This window comes from Calypte anna, chromosome 27 (genome assembly GCF_003957555.1).
Source record: "Calypte anna isolate BGI_N300 chromosome 27, bCalAnn1_v1.p, whole genome shotgun sequence".
In the NCBI taxonomy this organism is placed as follows: domain Eukaryota; kingdom Metazoa; phylum Chordata; class Aves; order Apodiformes; family Trochilidae; genus Calypte; species Calypte anna.
In genome coordinates, this window is record NC_044272.1 from 854,005 (window position 1) to 874,142 (window position 20,138).

Below are 20,138 nucleotides of genomic sequence, written 5' to 3' on the forward strand. Positions count from 1 at the left end.
CAACATCAGACCCTGGCACAGTTATGGAGAGAAAAATAAAAAAATAAAAATCACTAAAAATCCCTCTCCCCGGGCAGAGAGGGGAAAGCGCCCTCCTCCCCGAAGCCGAAGCCGTGCAGACACTCCCTCGCAACACCCCCCACCCCCCCCCGAATTGCTCCCGCACCCCCCGGACACCGCACGACTCCTCCGGGCAGCCCCTTCCCCTCCCGGAACCCCCGGCTCGGGCGGCCCGTGGGTTCGGTGGGTCGGGGGGATCCGCTCCCCTCCCCAGGGGCACCCCGGCCCGGCAACCCCCCCGGCTGCCCCCCTGCCCGCCCTGCAGCTCTCATCTGTTGCACGTAAACCTTTCCTCCGGGCCGTCCGCTGTCCTTAGAAATCCTCCAAGCTATAGCCCCGGAATTTGAGGCTGGGGGGCACCGGGATGGCGTTGCCCCCCAGGTGCCAGCTCCACAGCGGGTGAGTTTTGGAGAGGGCCCAGGAGTTTTTGACCCCTAGGGAAGAGGCAGGACACAGATCCCCATCTTCCCCCACGACCAGGGAGGGAATACAGGGGAAGTTGCCCATGAGGCTGAAGGAATTCCGAGGCGGGGTTGGCCCGGCGCTGCCGAGGCGTTTGCAATGAGTGTTTCCCTTTTTGGCATTCCTCCTTTGAGTCTTTTGTGGCCTCCCTTTAGAGGAGCTCTGTTGCCTTTCTGCCTCAGCGCCTCTGGCAAGGCGTCTGCGCTTGGCATTCCTTTCCGAGCCATTGCCTTTCAAAGCTTTGTTTGACAAGGTGCTGGGGCTCTCTGCTCTTTTGGAGCCGGGGGATTTGAGCTCTGCAGCTTTACAGGGCTCCGTCCTCCCTCCGTGCCGCAAACTTTTCCCGTCCAGGTTGAACCCTTTGGCGTAACACCACAGCTTGGACTGACGGATCAGGCGGTCAAAGTGCTCCCGCCGGGGCTCCCCAGTTTCCCCTGGGGGTGCCGGCCTGGGGCTCCCCGTCAGCTCCTGAGCCGGGGGTTGCGGGGCCGGGACCGGCTCTTGGGAGGGTTCCGGCCCAGCTAAAGCTCCGCTTTGCCTCTCTGCCTGGTCACTGGGGCCTAACGAGGCTCTATTGTTCGAGGCATCTTTGTGCAAATCCTTCCCTTTGGCGCAGGGCTCCGCGTCCCCAAAGCCTCCCTCCTTTTGTTGCGGAGCCCCCCCAGGGGTGCTGCTCGGGGAGGGAGGGGGGGAGGAGGAGGAGGATAAGGAGGAGGAGGAAGGGGAGGCCTCCTGCGTTGCGTACAACTCCGGCAGCGGTTGGACCCCCGGGCCCAGGGCTGCAACGGGGCTCAAACTTTCCAAAGTTGATGCTCGCAAAGTCCTGGCCCAGAGCTGCTGGGAGAGGAAGAGGAGGTTGGGGTCGGGGCGCAGGGCTTTGCCCACGCTCGGGGGGGATTCGGCGGGACGCTCCTCGCCGAGGGGCTCCCGGGGGGGCTGCGGCTGGAAGCGGGGCAGAGCCGCCTGCCTGTACCGGGTGCTCTGCACCGAGTCCCCGCTGCACAGCGAGCTGCTCTCCGACTCCGAGGAGCTGCCTTCCTCGCTGCTGCACGAAGTGTCCCCTTCCTCCTCCTCTTCCTCTTCCTCCTCCTCTTCCTCCGACGAGTCGCTGGAGGTGGCGGGACTGGAGCCACCGAAGTCCAGGCTGGAGTCCGAGTCGCTGGAGTAGCCGGCCGAGGTGCCCTGCCTCTTGGAGCCGGGGAAGACGGAGGACCGGCCTTTCCTGGCCACCACCGTCCCCTTCTCCTCCGGGAAAAGACCCTTGGCACAGCAGGGACCCCGCTTGCGCCTGCCGGGCTGGGCGAGCGCGGCCGCCTGCGCGGCGGGATGCGCGGCGGCGGGATGCAGCAAGGCCAGGTCTCGGGGGTACCCGGCCAGGACACCGGCGAAAAGCCCCCCGCCCCTCCCCGCCAGCCCGCAGCCCCTTCGCCCCCGGGGGGGTTTCTCGAAGGCGGGGAAGGCCCTGTGGAAGGGCTGGGGGAGAAGCGCGGCCGGCGCCGTGCGCGGCTTGGGGAAGGCGGGGGGCAGCTTGGAAAAAGTGGGGGGCAATTTGGAGAAGGGGGGGGAGGAGGGAGCGCAGCAACCCCCGGCTCTGCAGGGCGGCAGCAGCTGGGGCCGGGGACAGGGGAAGAGCTCCCCCGGGTCCGGCAGCAGCAGCTGCTCCCTCCTCTTGCTCTTCCTCTTCCTCTTCCTCCTCCGGGGGCTGAGGCTCTTGCAGGAGGTGCAGAGAGCTTCCAGGTCCGCCTTGGAGATGAGGGAACATTTCACCGCGCGGGTGGGCACGGAGTTGATGGCTTTGAGGGTCCGGAGCTCTTTGAGATCGCAGCGTCGGCTCTTGATCTTTAAGGTTTCCATCTTCTTGCTGATGGTGGTCCTGGGGATATCCTTAAACAGGTCGCTGAGGACCTGGGCCAAAGCAAACATCTGGGTGCCATTGATTTGTAAGTATCCCAAGTTTATCCCTTCGATTTCTTGATAGCCAGCGTGAAAATCCCCCGGCCTGGCTTCCCCATTGTAATCCATGGTGGCTGGAACAATTCCGAAGGTCCCTTCGCAGGTCAGGAACATTTTGCAAGGAGCATTTACTTTGTCTCTTTCAAAGGGGGCATTGAAAATAAGGACATATTTTTTTCCACTGCCTGATCACACTCATTTCTACCCCTTCGGAGAGGTGGGGGAGGGAAAAAAAAAAAAAAAAAAAGAAAAAAGAAAAAAAGAAAAGAGAAATAATAATAATAAAGAAAAGCCAAAGCAGTCGATCTCCCTTTCAAACGCTCCAGTCAATGGTTTGCAACATCTTCCAAACACCCAGTTCCTCCGCCTGCACCGCGGCTTGACTCCTCGTCTTCCCCCTCCCCAGCGCAAAAAAAAGAAAGAAAAATAAAGAAGTCAAACATCTTGCATCCTCCGGACTCCCCCCGGCCACCTCCCCCCTCCCGCGGCCGCGCACCCCACCTTCCACTTCAAAAATAATCTCCTGGGGAGGGGACGGGGGGAGCCGGGAGGGAGGGGAGGAATCAACAAGCACAGAGCCCCCCCCTCAAAGCCACTGAGGTGCTTGAACAAACAAAGCTGCCGACGAGGGGGGGGGCGAAAAAATGGCAGCGGAGGAGGGGGTCCGGGAGGCGGGGGAGCCCCGGGGCTCCGGTGCGGCTCCCACCTTCCCCGGGCTCCGCACTCGCGGCCCCTCCGCCGCGTACGGTATATTCTAGGGAACACCCCAGCGAGCCCTCCCCGCCACCCGCCAGCTGATTGGGCACGGCGGGCCCGTGATGTCACCAAACCCCCAACATTTCACACGCACACCCCCGCGGAAAACCTCATAAACCCCTGGGCGGGCCGCGGAACACCGCGCAACGCGGCCTCACCGCCCCCAGACCCGCCGCACACAATAGAGGCAGCGCTGGGGGGTTGTGTTTTGGGGTGTTTTGGTTTTTTGTTTTTTGTTTTTTTTTCCCCTAAATAAATTAAAATCATCATAAATATTACAAATAATTACGCCGTGTTTTCGAGGTGATGGGTGCGCGGGTGCCTCTGCTTTGTTTCTGCCTTTTAGCTTCTTTTTATTTTTTTTTTCCGCGCAGGGTTGTTGCGCGTTCCCAAATCTGCCCGGATTCCTCTGGGGTGGGTGTGTGTACGTCTAGATTTAATAAAGCGTGAAAGATATTACTCGGAGCGAGTTGTTCAAACCGATTGACTCCGCAACAATTCATCCTTCAGCCCGCAGTGGAATGCTTATTAATTGCCAATTACTGTATTTATTAGCCGGAATGAGCAGGGGCTGGGGCTCGCTATCAACGCTAATATCGGCAATATGTGCAAAGAAAAGCAATGAAAATATAGTTAGATTCTTTTTTTACTCACACACGTTCTTTATTCACTTCGCATCTTTTTCTTCCAAACTCTTTCTTTAAAAGAAAAAAACGAAAAAAAAAAAAAAAGAAATTCTTTCGGGTGCCTTCGCGCTGTTTAACTTTATTTCAAACTTTAAATCCCGGGATTTATTCAGCATTTGGTAGCTCGCTCCTGCCTTCTAAACCCGGCGATGTTTTCCCAAAAAGTCGAGCTGCAGAGTTCTGCCTCCAAGGGGGAAAAAGGGGAGAAGAAAAAGAAAAAAAAAGAAAAAGAAAAAAAGCCCCAAGCCCTCACCCAGCCCGCAGCTCCATTGTCCCGTCCCTTCTATTTCTTTCTAAACCTGGAGCTACTTGAGCGAAGTGCGTGGAGCCGCGGAGGCTGGACCCAGGGAGTTTAACTCTCTGCTCAGGAGGCTAATTTTGGGGAAACAGTTACCTCGGAAACCTTTCTGGGGGAAGGGAAGCTGCAGCTCTGCAGCGCATGCTGTTCCCTTTCAAGCTTCGTCTGTCTCCCACATGAAAAGTTGCTTTTAGTCTCCTCCGGGTTTTTTGGGGTTTTTTTTCTTAGCTTTTTGTGTGTGTCGTTCAAACGCCAAACCTGAGTAATTTGATAATAATAATTAGTTAAACTCTCTGTACAATCAGCCACAAATGAGCCCGATTTAGAAACAATCCCAGAGGAGGAGGAGGAGGAGGAGGAGGAGGAAGCGCATTCCTGAGTATGCGTGTAAAAAAATTTAAAATAACTCCAACATCGCCTTGAATTTGGGAGCGGGGATCACCTGATGTGCATTTACCTTCTCCCCGCCTGACGAGGGGGGACCCTCCCGATCCCAACTTCCATTCTAATGGGGGAGGAATCCCTGCCAAAGGTTTTCCCCCTCCCCAGCACCCATGGGCGCACAGAACCCCGCAAACGTTTGGCCTTGCGGAGGAAAGAAAGAAAGAAAAAAAAAACCCAAACCAAAACAACGTTTTTCCAGATCTGGCTGCATGAAACCACCACATTTCACCCTCGTTTTCCACAGGCAAGAGTTTCCTGTGAGTAAAGGTCTGCCGGCCAACACAAACACCAAATTCCTCTTTGTTTGGGGCAGAGAGGAGGGGGAAGAGTTTGCATCGCGATGGACGGAAAGTGCCCGATGAAGGGGACACTGCCCCCGGGTCCTCAGGATCTTGCTGCGAAGGAGCCACAAAAAAAAAAATAAAATCCCATTTGCAGCCAGCCCGCAGTGTCTCTTCCCAGATATAAAGAAAATCCTGGGTATTTTTTTTATTATTTTTTTTTTCCACAGAAAGCCAGAGCCATTTTACCTATAGGCTGAGCTTTGCTCCGTGCCAGACTGGAGGAGGGGAGCCTGGGGTGGAGGGAAGGAGCTGGCAGGGAATATCCCGGTCCGATGCAGCTGATGCAGGGAGGGGGGGATTGTAAAGAAAATACAAGTTCGAGCAGAGCAATAAATCGTCCCCGATCGCTTGTGGGGCTTTCGAGAGGACCCGGAGCCCCCTGATCGTCGGCCAGGAGGAAGCAGGGCTGAGGAGCGGCTCACAGGCGAATGTATGGATACGTCATTTCCCAGGAAATCTCGGTCAATAGGAGCACAAATAGACAATATTTTGGCCACGGATAAAGTTCAAGACGGAATAAGTGTGTGTGTGTGCGTTGATGTCTCTATATGGACACGGACAGCTCGACATGAGACACTCAGGAGCTTTGCAGTTCCCTAAATATATAAATAAATGTATATATTATATATATACCTAGTGGTGGGACGGTGCAGGCAGCCAGGGTGCTGCTGCACAAAAAAAGAAACAAAAAAAAGGGGTTTAGTGCCCCGTGTCCCTGCTGGAGGTGCCCACGGTGCCGTGGGTCCCCACTGTCCCCAGCATGGGTCCCTCCTTGTAGCCCACTCACCCCCGGCTTGTAGCCCATGGATAAGAGGTGCCCGGGGGCTTCCACACCGCTTTCTGGCCTGCGTGGCTCAGGCCTGAAGTGGCCACGGAACGGGCAGCTCCGTGGGATCCCACGCGAGGGGGCAGTGGGGTTTTGCTGGGGGCGATGGGGTTGGACAGTGAGGAGGAAAATGGGGAGAGCCTGGAGAGCCGGCAGCGTCTGTGTGTGTGTGGTTGTGTCTTTAATTGGTGTATTTATACGTTTGTGTGTCTCTACATTCGGGTATTTATAGATTTATTTATATATCTGTGCATTTATATATCTGTTTATTTATATATTTGTATATTTCTATATTTGGGTATTTCCCTATCAGTGGACTGATGTATTTCTCTACCTGTAGATTTCTCTAGCCACAGATTTCACCATTTACCCCCAATTTACCTCTCCCGAGGGCAGACTTGGGAATTTCCAATCCCCCCAGAGGGAAAGAACAATAACCCGGGGGTCCCCACGATGATATTCACGCGTGAGACACCTCCGGGGGGGTTTCTCCCTCCTACCTGTCCGGGCTGGTTGTTTCTCCCGAATGCAACCAAAGTTTCGGGAATCTCCCTATTCCCGGGGGGGGGTTGGAAGCTCCGGGCCCCTTCCCCTCGCTGGGGCAGCAGAGGGTGGGGGATGAGGACAGGAATAAAAAGGAGGGGGGAGACTTCCCGGATGAGTTTATTTCGGGAACTTAACCCCCCCTAAAACCTCCCTGCTCGGGGTGGTTCAGGTGAGGAGAGGTTTTGCTCGACACGGAGATTCACACGCGTGAAGTCCACGGGCTTGGGGGGGTCCAATCCTGCGAGGGTCCGGTTCGGCTCCGCACCCCCCCCCCCCGGCAGAGATTGAGCCCGAGCCGCTCTTAACCCCCCCTTGCATCCCACTCGTGCTTCCCGTGGATGTTCCACGTTGGTTTCTTGGTCTCTTTTTCTGTTTGACCCGATGCGAGGGCATCAAAAGCGCGGGAGAGGAAAAGAAAACTGAAAACAAAGCAAAAACCTCAAGGAAACAAAGCCTGAAAAACCCACCCGGTTTGAGGAAGAAGTTTCAGGGGGTTGTGCCGGGTCTCTCAGCTTGGGAAGGGGGGGATGGTGGAGGGTTGGCTTTGTTTTAGAGATCCAATCTCGCTCGTGGGTCTCCCAGGTTCAGCATCCCCCGCAGAGAGCAGGCAGGGGGGTGGGGGGAGAGGTAAAAAGCAAAAAAAAAAAGGAAAAAAAAGGAAAAAAAAAAAAAGCAGGTGCCAGCAGGAAACCAGGAGGGATGCAGAGGGTGGGAGCTGGGACGAGGGTAGGAACACACAGAGCAGCCGCTGTTTTGGGAGGGTATATCGGATTTACCAAAAAAAAAAAAAAAAAAAAAGGTTATTATAAATAAATATTGCTCCAACTGAATTATTCCCACTTCAGGGATTCCTTTTCCCTCTTTTCTTCTGAGCAACAAATCCCTGAAAAGGAGGTGGCCAAAATGACGCCAAGATTCTTCCTCCGTGCAGAGGGACAGCAAGGGACATCCTGGCCGTGCCCCTGAGCAGAGCAAACACCCCCAGCAAACTTTCCCACTTTTCCCTTCTAGAAACCTGCCCGGAGGGGATGGGATTTCCCCCCTTCCTGCTGCTGCTGGGGAAGAGGAGCCCCAGGCCCCCTGAGAGGACAGCAGAGCCTTTTGGTACAGATACAACCCAGGAAAATACTGAAATTCTGATTTTTTTTTTTTTCCTGAAACCGAAAGACCTGCAGGCAACCCACCAGGGCTGGGGGAGCTGCAAACAGCCCAGCACCAGGCACTGCTTGAAACCCCCAATATTTTGATCAGAGGCATTTTAGTCCTGACAGGCACTTCAACTGTCCGGGATGAAAATATTCCTCCAAATCACTGGGTGCAGGGGCTTCTTAAACATCACTGCTGCGTTTTACAGGCTACAGGAGGGAGCTGGAGAAGCAGACCCAGCCCAACCCAGCCTGAAGAACAGATAGGGCCAGGGCCAGCCCAGAAGGAAAAAAAATTCCTTTTTCACTTGGGGATGAAGGGAGGGTGAGGATGAAGGGTGGACGAGGATGAAGGGTGGATGAGGATGGAGGGTGAGGATGAAGGGAGGATGAGGATGAAGGGGGGTGAGGATGAAGGGTGGGTGAGGATGGAGGGTGAGGATGAAGGGTGGATGAGGATGAAGGGGGGTGAGGATGAAGGGTGGGTGAGGATGAAGGGGGGGTGAGGATGAAGGGTGGATGAGGATGAAGGGGGGTGAGGATGAAGGGTGGATGAGGATGAAGGGGGGTGAGGATGAAGGGTGGGTGAGGATGAAGGGGGGGTGAGGATGAAGGGTGGATGAGGATGAAGGGAGGGTGAGGATGAAGGGAGGGTGAGGATAAAGGGAGGGTGAGGATGAAGGGAGGGTGAGGATGAAGGGAGGGTGAGGATGAAGGGAGGGTGAGGATGAAGGGAGGGTGAGGATGAAGGGTGGGTGATTTTCTAACCACCCTCCCCAGAATCCACATTTATACTGCCAGCAGCCAGGTTAAAATGTTAAAATGCTCTCAGATGCACTCAGGGACAGCGATATTCCCTCTTGCTCCCATGGGATGAGGTTGGTTTGGGAGTTTTCCCTCCTGTTTTTCAGCATTTCCCTCCTTCTCCGTGAGCAGTGTGTGAATAACTTTCAATGAAAGCACTGGAAGGTTTCTCAATGGGAACCTCAAGCACATTGCATCACTAATTGATATTTTAATAAACCCTGCTGTTCCTAAAGGAGTGTTTGACTTTATCTAGGGATCAATTTTCAGATTTCTAACAGGTTTTTTTTTCCAAAACCGGTGGCTGAGGGGAGCAGGGGTGCAGGGGCTGGGAGGTTTGCAGTGGCTTCGTTAGGAGATGCGTGGTTCTTTTCCACGTTTTTACCCTTATTTCCCTCAGCTCCTATTTTATCCTAATATTTCCTAATATTTACTGACAGTTTCTAATGATGCAAATCCCTCTCTCTTTTGTTTCAAAACCACAAAGACAGAAAGCGGGTTCAGTTTGGAACCAGGCTCAGCTCAGGGCTCTCCCTGCTGCTCCTCTTGCTCCCTTTTCTTCCCCCTAAACCAACCCAGGTTTGGGAGGAAAAAAGACAAGAAAATCACTGAACAAATAGTAGAAAATGTGCAATCTGATGAAAACTGCGGGGTTTAAACTCGGGGAGAGGCCTAGGAAGGAGATTGCATCAGACCAAATGGTGCAGCTCAGCCCCCGATGGCTCGGAGTAAAACCGGGAGATTGAGGGCAGGTCCTGGGGAGCAGATCCCGAAAGGATGGAGAAAAGAGACATTATTTTTTTAAAATCAGCCGAGTTGTGTTTGCTCCGTGGATTTACTGGTGTGGGAGGAGAGTGCCCGGGCAGGGAATGAAGAAGGGAACCATCCTTCCACCTCCTGCGAAGATCCCAAGGTGGCTCCTTCAAACTTTCTGCTTTATTTCTGCCCTTTCAGCATCCCCTAAACAAAGAAACCACATTTTCCAGAGAGCAGCTGAAGGAAATCAGACAGTAACAAACACCGCTGATGGGGAAAAACAAAATAAAATAAAAATGTTTGTTTGTTTTCCTAAGCAAATCCGGCAAAAGACTTCCAAGAGGGATTCTTCTCCAGGAGAAATCCTCCTGAAGGGGCTGGGAGGGGGGGGATGTGATGGGAGACTCCAAGGGGAGAATCCTCCTTTTTCTGATGGCTTCAGCCACGTTGTTTTTTCCCTCATTATTAAAAATGATGGTTTTGTGGTGATTGAGGGAAGTGTGTGTTGGGAGAAAGAAAGAAGGAAAGGAAGAAGGAAAGGAAGAAGGAAAGGAAGAAGGAAAGAAAGAAAGAAAAAGGAAGAAAGGAAGAAAGGAAGGAAGAAAAAGGAAGAAAAGAAGGAAGGAAGGAAGGAAGGAAGGAAGGAAGGAAGGAAGGAAGGAAGGAAGGAAGGAAGGAAGGAAGGAAGGAAGGAAGGAAGGAAGGAAGGAAGGAAGGAAGGAAGGAAGGAAGGAAGGAAAAGAAAGAAAGAAAGAAAGAAAGAAAGAAAGAAAGAAAGAAAGAAAGAAAGAAAGAAAGAAAGAAAGAAAGAAAGAAAGAAAGAAAGAAAGAAAGAAAGAAAGAAAGAAAGAAAGAAAGAAAGAAAGAAAGAAAGAAAGAAAGAAAGAAAGAAAGAAAGAAAGAAAGAAAAAGAAAGAAAGAGAAAAAGAAAAAGAAAAAGAAAAAGAAAAAGAAAAAGAAAAGAAAAAGAAAAAGAAAGAAAAGACCAAAAAAAAAAAAAAAAAAAAAAAGAGAGAGCCAAACCCCACCCAAATAACAAGAATACCAAAAAAGAAACGAACCCCCCCGAAAAGAACAGGCTTCTAAGAAAGAGGAAAAACGAGTTTGTAGATGGGAGATTTCAGCAGAGAATTCGCTTTATTCTGCTGTTGCTTTGGGATGGTTCCCAGGTTTCTGATCTGCTCCGTTTCCCTGTCAATCCCGGCTCTTGGGTTTTTGATATGGGATCAGCTCCCAATTCCTGAACGTTTTGCAGTCACTGAGAAGCCCTGGACATTTCCCCTTCAACAGGAAATCTTCATTCCTGGGGGTTTTTTGCCCCTTCAAATCTAGCCCAGCCAAGCCAGGGAAATTCTCTCATTTTCTCCAGCCCATTGATTTATTCCTCATGCAGGATTTTGTTTATTGGGTCAGTTTAGAATTTAGAAAATGATGGAAAATCATTTTCTTGCTAAAATGAGCTTAAACCCAGACTCCTCCTTGCCCTCAGTAAGTGCTGGTATCAATGGAAATTAAAGAACACCCATTTCAGTCTTTTTCTGAGGCAAAAAGGAGTTCTGGATGTTGCCTTTTCCCTCCAAGACCATTTTATATTCTTTGGGAAACATTTATCAATTCTCATTTAAATTTCACTCCTACCTACAACACTTCCTTAACTTTTCAACGTTTAAAGCAATTAATGATTTTAAACTCCCCTTGACAGATAAAAAACCCTCGGAGGGTTTTCTGAAGCCTGTGGCAAGTTTCTTGTTGTCAAACCTGGGGAAAAAAAAAATAAAATTTGTATTTTTAATTATTTTTTTCATTTTTTTTGTTACCTTTTACAAAGTATTTCTCCTGCCTGTTATTGATTGACAAGTTTATTATTATTATGAATGGATTCTCCCATTTCCCAGTCCTCTTCAAGGCCTGATGTGGATTGAGAGCCTGACCAGTTGCTTATTGACCCATGCTGGCAATACAATGACCCTGCTGCCCCCAGCCTGACCCTGGGACCCCCGAAGGACCCAACCCCACGGAACAGGGCTCAGAAATGCAAAGTTGGAGCTTTATGGGCTTCGGGGAAAGGAGGGGGAGGTTGCGAAGTGGGCGAGGGTTTCATTAACAAAAATGTGTTTATTGTAAATAAAAAAAAAGGGGGGGAGGGGGGGGGGAAAGGGGCTGTTTAAAGGAACAGATCCTGAAGGATGGCAGCTCCCTTCGGGATGGGGAATTGCTGGAAGCCTCCAAGCCCTTTTTAGACCAACACAAGCCCCTAATTGGTGACAAAAAAAAGGAGAAAAGCTGACACTCTGGCTGCTGGGTGTCCTGGCTGCCGGGGTGAGGTGCAGGGAGCATCGCTCCGGTTCCGAAATTGCCTCAGGTTTGAAGCAGCAGATTCCTTCGGGAAGGAAAAGACAAAAAACCCGTGGGAAGGCTCCGTGGCATCCCGGGGGTTTCCCTGGGTGGGGGGGGTCTGCTCAGTCCCGAGCTCTGGGAGGAAGCAAGGCCTTAAAAACGAGGTAAAAAAGAGCAGAGGGGATCTCAGCATTAATAGTCACCCTTTTATTTTGATTTTTTACCCAGGAAGCGAGAAAATGAAGGGGAAAGACATCTCCTCCTCTCCCTGAAGTGCAGCTCCTCTGCTTCCTCACTGCACAAGATTTTTTTGGGGGGAAAATAATAATTCTTGGTGGGAGGCAGGAGATGGTCCACGGCCCCGAGAACATGGAACAACCTTTCCCTCCCTTCCAGAAGCTCAGGGGATCCTCGCTCCCTCATTTCATGGAGATCCAGTTGTTTAAATAATTCCCCTCTTCCCAAAACAAATGCAGGAGAATGAAAGCTCATTTTTTATCCTAATGGATGGCTGGCTGAGGACAAGCCTTTGAAGAAAACGGCTGTCAGCAGTGGGAGATACCCGGAGCATCTGGGTTAGAGAGGGAGAAAGCAAAGAGCAATCTGATTTTTTTGCGGGGCTGGATGCTCCCAGATGATAAACCACGGCGATTGCTTCGGATTTCACCATAAAAAACCACAAAAAAACCAACACAAAAAACCCCAACAGCAGCAGCAGCGAGTTGTTCCGACACCCTGCAAACATCTGGATTGTAAAGTTTGCTGGTTCCTGGCAACAGCAACAACAATAATAATAAAATCCCTCGCCATACGGGCAGATCCCCGGGGTTCCGCCGGAGTTTTCGGTTCGACCCGGCCGAGATGTTTGTTCTGCTGCAAATAGACAGAAAATTAATATTTGGGGGCATCTCCCCAGCACCTTCCCGGCTGGGGATGCCGGGGATAACAGAGCTCTGCTCACACACAGCTCTTGCTATTTTAAATATTGATCTGGGGGATTTTTCTCCCATTAACCCCTCTGTGCTGGGGGGTGGGGGGCAGGTTGTGTCTGTTTGTCTTTGTTTGATTTTATTCTTATTTTTTTAACACCCCGGGATCTCCCCGCTGCCAAATGGTTCTCGGTTTCCTGAGACCCAAGGGGAGAGGACGGCAAGGAGCTGGGAAACAAGAAAATCGAAGATATTTGCGTTTCACTCCGAAATGGGCATTTATTTCAGCTTCACATGGACACTCCGGTTTCAGCTCCACTTCCTAGGAATCGCCTGGCACAACTGGGGAGGTGGGGATGGGAGGGGGGGAAGGGAAGGGGGGGGTTTCTCTCCCCCAAATTGAGATGAGACAAAGAGAAGCCTCTGGGGAGCGGCTCTGGGACCGCTCACAAATGATCATCTAAAAACCGAAGTCTCAGCAGGAACGGACACCGGGACAAGGGCTACGCGGGTGCGGGGGTTGGGGGGGTCACTGGGGGACGGGGGGGTTTGCGGTACCGGTTCCGCAAGGCTGGGGGGATGCTCAGCTCCGGTGCTGTCCCAGGATCCGTCTCTGCCCCGGCTATTGCGCTTCTTTCCACTGAATTTTCTCTTTGGTCCTTAGCAAAGCGACCCCTAAAACCATGTCCCTGTCCCTAAAACATGTCCCTGTGCCCCCCACCCCCAATCCCAACTCTAAATCCTGGGAGGTGGGTGCTGGTCGGGGTGCTCTGGGTTCCGCAACGCCGGAGAGGGGCATGAAAAAGTGGTGAGAGCCGCTGTATCCATCCCTTCATCCCATGCTGCCATCTCCCCCTTCCCGCGGCCACACCGGCTCCCGAGCTCCGCCGGTAATTTTCTCCTTTCCCTTCAGCAACGCACTTAAAAAAAACGAATTAAAAAATGTTAAAAATATCAATTTCCACCACGCTGCCGGATTCGCGCCCCCATCGGAGCCCGGGCACCCCCTTTACCGGGGGATCCGGGCTGGAAGGACCCCGGAGCCTCATCCCAAAGCTTCTCCTTTCGGAAGAGCAAGGACCTAGCGCCGTTTTTCCCTGAAAAACCCGAAGATTGCCGAGGAAAGTTCCGCTCTGCCGGGATGGAGGGAGAACGGGCTGGGGGAGAGGGGAGCAGGGGATGTGTGGGACCCCAGGAGAGGATGGATGGATGGATGGATGGATGGATGGATGGATGGATGGACGGACTGGCTAGCGGGAGAAGTAGCCGAGGAATAATTCAGCCTCTTGCTGTCATTCCCATTTCTGGAAGGTTTCACACCTCCGGAAAAAGAGTGGACCCTATAGCGGACCCCAGCTCCGAACCCCAGCTCCCCACTTCTGCGTGGGGCTGATCCCGGCTCTGTCGCTGCCTCGGGGTGTCCGGAGGAGGCGGGTTTGGGGGGACTGGGGCTCACCGAGCCCCGGGATCAACATCCCCGGGATAGCAGCGGAGCGGGGGGGGTCCGTCCCAGAGGGGATCGTTGAGATGCTGGCGCCCTCCGGAGGTCTCAGGGCACGAGTTTTGGGGATTTAATAAAAAAAAAAAAAAAGGACATTTTTAGGCTTCGCCCAGCAGAGGTCCCCGGCTGCCTTCCCACCATCAACCGGAGGCTCCCCGGGGCACTCCCGGTTCGGTGCCGGTGCCTGCAGCCACCCGGAGGCTCCGTGGTCCCCCCCTCTCAATTCCCAGCCCCCCCCCAAAGGCCTGAGCATCACGTTCCGACGGCCACGGGACCCCACGGGGCTGGTACAGACCCCCCCGTGGGGTTTCAGCGTCACAATTCCCGGTTTGCCCGGCAGGAACAGGAATTCCTGGCTCGGGACAGAGCAACATCTCATCCCGACATTGCATCCAGGGATGTGTTTCTGTATCCCCCACCCCAATACCAGGGCACAGAGCATCGCCGGGCTTCAGAGCGGTCCCCGAGAGTTTATTTGACTGAAAACGGGGCAGCAAAATTCACAGATGGGACCTGGAAACCCACTCGCTGCGTTGGGTGGATGTGGTTAAAGCCACGCAGGGGAAAATTCGCTCACTCTAACACCACATCCCCCCCACTCACACCCACAGAAAGGGGCCCGGAGGGAAAAGCAGGGCTAAAACCTGCCACGTCAGAGCTGACACTCAGAAAAACCCCATTAACCCAGCTCCTCCTGCCTCCCGCAGGGGCACAGCTCTGTCCAGCCAGTCCCGTTTTCAGTTTCAGGTCTCCTCACTATTTTTGTAATCCCACTCTCACCCAGCCAAAACCCAGCGAGGGGAAGACAGAGAACCGAGTGGGTTTGTCTGTATTCGGAAATTACCCTAAATATCCCACTGCGTGGGTGCCAACCTCCCAGCCAGACCTGTTACTACTTTACACCTCGCTCAGGAAGGATGAGTTTAATTTGGCGAATAACCAGATTGAACTAAATAACGGGAATCTTAATTAAAATCGGGCTTAGCGCCCCTGAAGAGGTTTCACACCCGTGAAATTCTCCATCACACCCAACCAGCACAGCACAACACAGCCCTCAAACCCGATGCTTTGCCCTCAGGGAGCTCTGTGCCCCGAGTTTGGACATTTCTCGAAATTATTTCTCTCCCTGGCTCTCTGGAGTTGAGTGTGAAAATATCAAATATTTGGGAGTCAGATGTGAATCCCGGCCGGGCCGATTTATCCCAATTTTTACTCAGGAATTTGGCTGAACCCATCAGCCTGGGTTTGCCCCCTCGGCTCTTGCAGCTCATGGAAGTGGTGTCAGGGACTTCACAGACGATTTTGGGGTGTCAAGGCCTCAAGGGTGTCTGATTTGGGACCTCTCTTAATTTCCGAGGGCCAAGCTGTGACTCCCCGGTGACTGACGGGTCACAGCCTCAGAACTTCTGGTGAGTGATCACAGAGGATGGAGCCCGATCTGTGAGTCACTCAACAGGCACCTGATCAAAGGGACGATCCCAACAGCGAGAAAGGTTGGGAGAATCCCTGAGAAATCACCGGGATTATCAGTAAAGGAAGAAGTGGCTTCCTCTGACAAATAATGAGGACATCTGTAGCAAGGAGGCCTTTCCCTGAGGGGCTGCTCTCCATGGGTGGGTGGTGGAGAGACATGGATGGAGGGATGGGATGCAGGGAGGGGTATAGGGATTGGTGGAGGGATGCAGGGATGGCTGCAGGGATTGATGGAAGGATTGATGGAGGGATTGATGGAGAGATGCAGGGGTTGATGCAGGGATTGATGCAGGGACAGCCGTGCCCCAGGGAGGTCACCTCACCTCTGCCACCCCTAAGGTGGATGAAGGGTGGCACAGACCCTCCTGTGCTCAGGGCCACCCTGTCCCCTCCCGGGGCTGCTCTCTCCCCCTCCCCGTCTCACCTCCTCCGCTTCCTGCCCCCTCCCCGGAGCGCAGCCCCCGCGGAACCTGCGCGGCCGCGGCCCCGGCTCTGCGCGGGGCAGGATGTTGTCGCCTGAACCTCAGCGCTGCAGCTCGCAACCCAAAAAAGCCACCGATGGTTTCCTGTCGATCTTCACGGGGTTTTTCTCAGTCCCGGCCACCGGCGCCTCCACCACCGAGCCCCAGCATCCTCCCCCGAGTACCACCAGCACCCAGCACCCTGTACCACCAGCACCCAGCACCACCAGCACCCAGCACACCCCCTGAACTGTCAGTAAAGATTTATTTTGCAGAAATTCTAAGGAGCAGGAGGGATTTGGGTGAGGGATGAACCCCCCAGCCCTGGCTGCTGTGGGCTGGGAGCTGAGCAGCTCCGTGCAGGAGGTTTTTTTTCTCTCTGTTATGGAGACTTCTGCCGACTGGAAACCAGCTTGGAAAGTCATTATATCCATTTATTAAAGTATAAAGAGAGGCAGCTTGGGAGGAAGGGAGGGGAAAGGCTGACCCTGGGCAGGTTGAGCACCCTGGAGCATTGGGTGCTTGGCCTCTGCCCCATCCCTGCCCGTGCCATGGGCCCTGCCCTGTCCCGGGTATTTTTAGCCCTGGGAAGCCAGTTCCTGGGCCTGGAAAAAAGGACTTGGCTTCGTGTAGTCACTGCAGGGCTGTTACCTTCAGGCTTTTACCTCGGGTTTCCTGTCTTCAAGGCAGTTTCCGACAGCAGAGCCAAAACCCTGAGCAGACAATTGCAAGCGAAGCTGATGCAACGCTCCAACCCCATACAGAGATGTCAAAACAGAAGGTTTAATTAAGCTGCTTTGTAAACCAATTAAAGGAGAGCAACTGGTGTGTATAGGCAAAGCTTCAATTACTGCCAAGTAATTTTTTTTTTTTTTTTTTTGAAAGGCGCTAAAAATGCAGGAATGTGAGGAAAAAGTCCCAAGGCACAAGGGGAAACAGGTGCCTGAGTCCCATTAAACCAGATCTGTTTGTGATTATTAATCAGGACCCAGGATAAAGATTCAGGGCCTGGAATGAGGCACCCAAAGCTCTGCCATGCCAAAGCACCCAGGAGAGTTTAAATGCTCCCATCAGCAGAGGTTTGGGGCACACAGAGGGATGGGAGCAGCTCCAAAGCTTGGTTTGGGTTTCAAGGCAGAGCATCTGTGTAGGTTCCTGAGAAGGAACTTGAAAACCTGAATAAAGGCTCCTTAAAAATACCCCTGGTTGCTGGACACAGAGCACACCAGTTATTGCTCTGGTAATTGCTGGGTATTTTCACTGCCTGATGTAAATAATAATAATAATAATAATAATAATAATCTGACACTAATAAGTCCCTGGTCCTGCCTCCCCATAGGGAATTGGTCTCTTGGAGTTCCTTCCAAAGGAAGGTTTATGTGATTTTATGGATATTTTTAATGTTTATGTGGTTTTATGGATATCCCTTTAGGTTTTTACACCGGGCTTGGTTTAGAGATGTTCCTCAGCTCCACACTGTCTGGAAAAAGCAAATAAACAGTTAAACCCCTTTAAATACATAACCCATAGGAATCCCTGGTACCCCAGGGGAGAGGACAAAATAAAAATAGATGTAAAAACATATGTAAATACAGATATGTCACTAAAGTGGGGGAGTTTTGGGTTTTGGGGGAGAGAAGTGACAACGATCCCAACAGGCCCTTCAAAACATTTCCTCTCCTAACAAGGTAATTTAGTACCAAACCCAAATTTGACATCTTCCTGGCCAATGCCCTTCTCTATAAATCAGTTTTTCTGGTTTGAGTGCATCAGAACAATGCAGACAAACCCCATCCACTGACTCCTTGGATTTAAGAGGGGGGGAAAAAAGAAGAAATTTTCTGTTTTTCCCCTTTCTAGGTCACTAATGGCACCGTTGCCTTTCAGAGCTGTCAGTGACATCGTGGTTTCCTTTCAGAGTCCTTAATGACATTGCTTAATGAATAATAACTTGCATTTATCCAGAGCTTTTTCAGACAAACAACCCCAAAGTGCTCAGCCAAAGAGGGAAAATGAGGCACAAAGGGAGGAAGTGACTTGGCCAAGGCCAGAAAGTTCCTGACGAAGCAAAACTGGGAGTGTGTGTGGTCAGCTCTTGGCTTTCTTTCTTTACTTTCTGAATCTTTCTGTGGGTGTTTGCCCCTCAGAAACACAAAATTCAGCCCCCAAAGGAGCAAGCAGAGAGTAAAACGTCCAGTGAAGCTGAGGTGCTGATTCAGCAGTCTCAGGGCTCTTTTTCCATCACAAAGATCCTCCTGAAGTGGAGTTATTGCTTAAGAAAAGTTCCCTGGGTGGAATCCTCTTTTTTTGTGTGTGTGTGGGGATATGAGCAGGGCAGAAAAGGCACAAAAAGCAGAGGGTTTGGTAGGTGGGGTTACTGAAGAGCAGGGCAAAGGTCTGACTTTCCCCTGGGCAGGACAGGTCCCTGTTTAAACAGAGACTTTGCCTCTGGAGGCTGCAGCCCAAGCTCCCAGCTCTCAGTCCTGCAGGGTATAAGGAGCCTTTGCAGACCCCTCCTTGAGCCCAGCTAAATGGGTTTTTCCTCCTGATAATCCCAAGGGGCAGTTTCCCCATAAATGAAGGGAGGAAGAGTCTTCATTCCCAGGAGAAACTCTTGGGAAAGGCTGGGACACTGTGCAGAGAGGCAATCTATCACATTGTGTCCACATCCCAGCCTTTCCTTTCCTTTCCTTTCCTTTCCTTTCCTTTCCTTTCCTTTCCTTTCCTTTCCTTTCCTTTCCTTTCCTTTCCTTTCCTTTCCTTTCCTTTCCTTTCCTTTCCTTTCCTTTCCTTTCCTTTCCTTTCCTTTCCTTTCCTTTCCTTTCCTTTCCTTTCCTTTCCTTTCTCCTTTCCTCTTTCCTTTCCTTTCCTTTCCTTTCCTTTCCTTTCCTTTCCTTTCTCCTTTCCTCTTTCCTTCCCTCTTTCCTTTCCTCTTTCCTTCCCTCTTTCCTTCCCTCTTTCCTTCCCTTTTTTCTTCCCTTTTTCCTTCTCTTTCCTTTCTTTCCCCTCACATCAGCCCTTTGTGTGAGCCAGGCCCCGAGTGCTTCTTTAACACACATCAGTCATTACATTTCCTCAGAAAATGTGGAGTTACCATAGGAAAGATATTTTTCCCTTGCTTTTTGTTCTTCTATTTAACATCGGGAACATGTGTTTTCCTTATAAAACAGCTTAAGGATGAACAATCTGGAAAATGCCACACGGCCTCACACACCAGTAAGGGTATTTTATTTATTATATCTCAAGTATTTCCATGTCAGGCACTCGGGTGATAATTAAGCTTCCATGGCTTTTAAATACTAATCAAGGAAATGCAAAGGATCCCCTGGAAAAGGGAAGCTCATCTGTAACAAAGCCTCTGCAGCCAGAGATAAAGCCCCCAGCTCCCTTCATGATGGATGAGCCTGAGCAGAAGCCAGTTCCCTTATCCACAAATTTCTAGATATATAAAGGTCTAAGTTTAGTAACAACTCCTGTAAGAGGCCTGAAATGATGCCTGGAACACACAGTGGTTCCCATGGGTCCTGCCACATCACTTGGATTTGGCCACGACTTAAACCCACTGCCTGATAAAAGAAACCTGAAGCATTTCCACGTCTCACTTTTCACCACTTTTTTAACTTTGCCCCAATTTTTTTCCTCCTTGCCCTTTCCTCACCACAGGGATTACTTATGGAAATTGGAACTTAATCCCCAAAAGGCAAATTTGCAGTTCAAGTCCAAGTGTCTCCAGGCACGGCCAACTGGAACCAAAACCATCAGGGGCTGGGGGATGTTTAGAGCTTTGTCCTTTGCTCTCAGACAACCTTAAACCACAAGGATCTCCTCCAGGTTACAAAGGCAACCAGCCAGATTTTCCCCCTTTTCTTTTAAACAAGCTCGTAGCACAATAGATAAAAGGATAAAGGGGAAAAAAAAAGAAAGAAAAAAAGAGGGGGAGAGGAGGGGAAACCCTCCTAGAAAAGTGAGCTAAGGCTGAGTGAATTTCCAGCAATGTGGTGAACGTATTGTCTGGCCCTGTGACTCTCAAAGGAATGCAATAAAAGGAAGACAGCAACCCAGCAGGCAGCTTCTCAGGGAGCTCTCTGCCTCCCAGCCCCTTGGGGTAACGCTTGAACAGGTGCAATAGAAAGGATCCTAAACTGGTGATTATGGGGGCTGTTGGAAAGGGTTTTCTTTTCCCCTTTGATGAGCAGATTCTTTGCCATGAAGCTACACGATGGGGTATGGCAACCAAGGGAAAGACTTGGAGCAAGAAGAGGGTGGCAAGTCCAGGAGACATCAAGACTTGTTTGTGATTTGTTACCCTGCTGGAAATCAGGAATGGTTCCTGTGGAATCACTGCAGTGATGTGATG

General features: G+C 51.5%; 1 protein-coding gene across 1 annotated transcript; it reads right to left on the reverse strand.

Moving 5' to 3' along the window:
* Positions 1–372: 372 nt before the first annotated feature.
* Positions 373–2,589, reverse strand: LOC103539248 (SKI/DACH domain-containing protein 1-like). Its single transcript, XM_030465722.1, has one exon. It carries the CDS (start codon positions 2,587–2,589, stop codon positions 373–375), a length of 2,217 nt encoding a protein of 738 aa, XP_030321582.1.
* Between the last annotated feature and the right edge of the window lie 17,549 nt (positions 2,590–20,138).

Excerpts from the sequence above, each read along its gene's own strand:
- LOC103539248 (XM_030465722.1), bottom strand. The coding sequence starts at position 2,589 with ATGTTCCTGACCTGCGAAGGGACCTTCGGAATTGTTCCAGCCACCATG.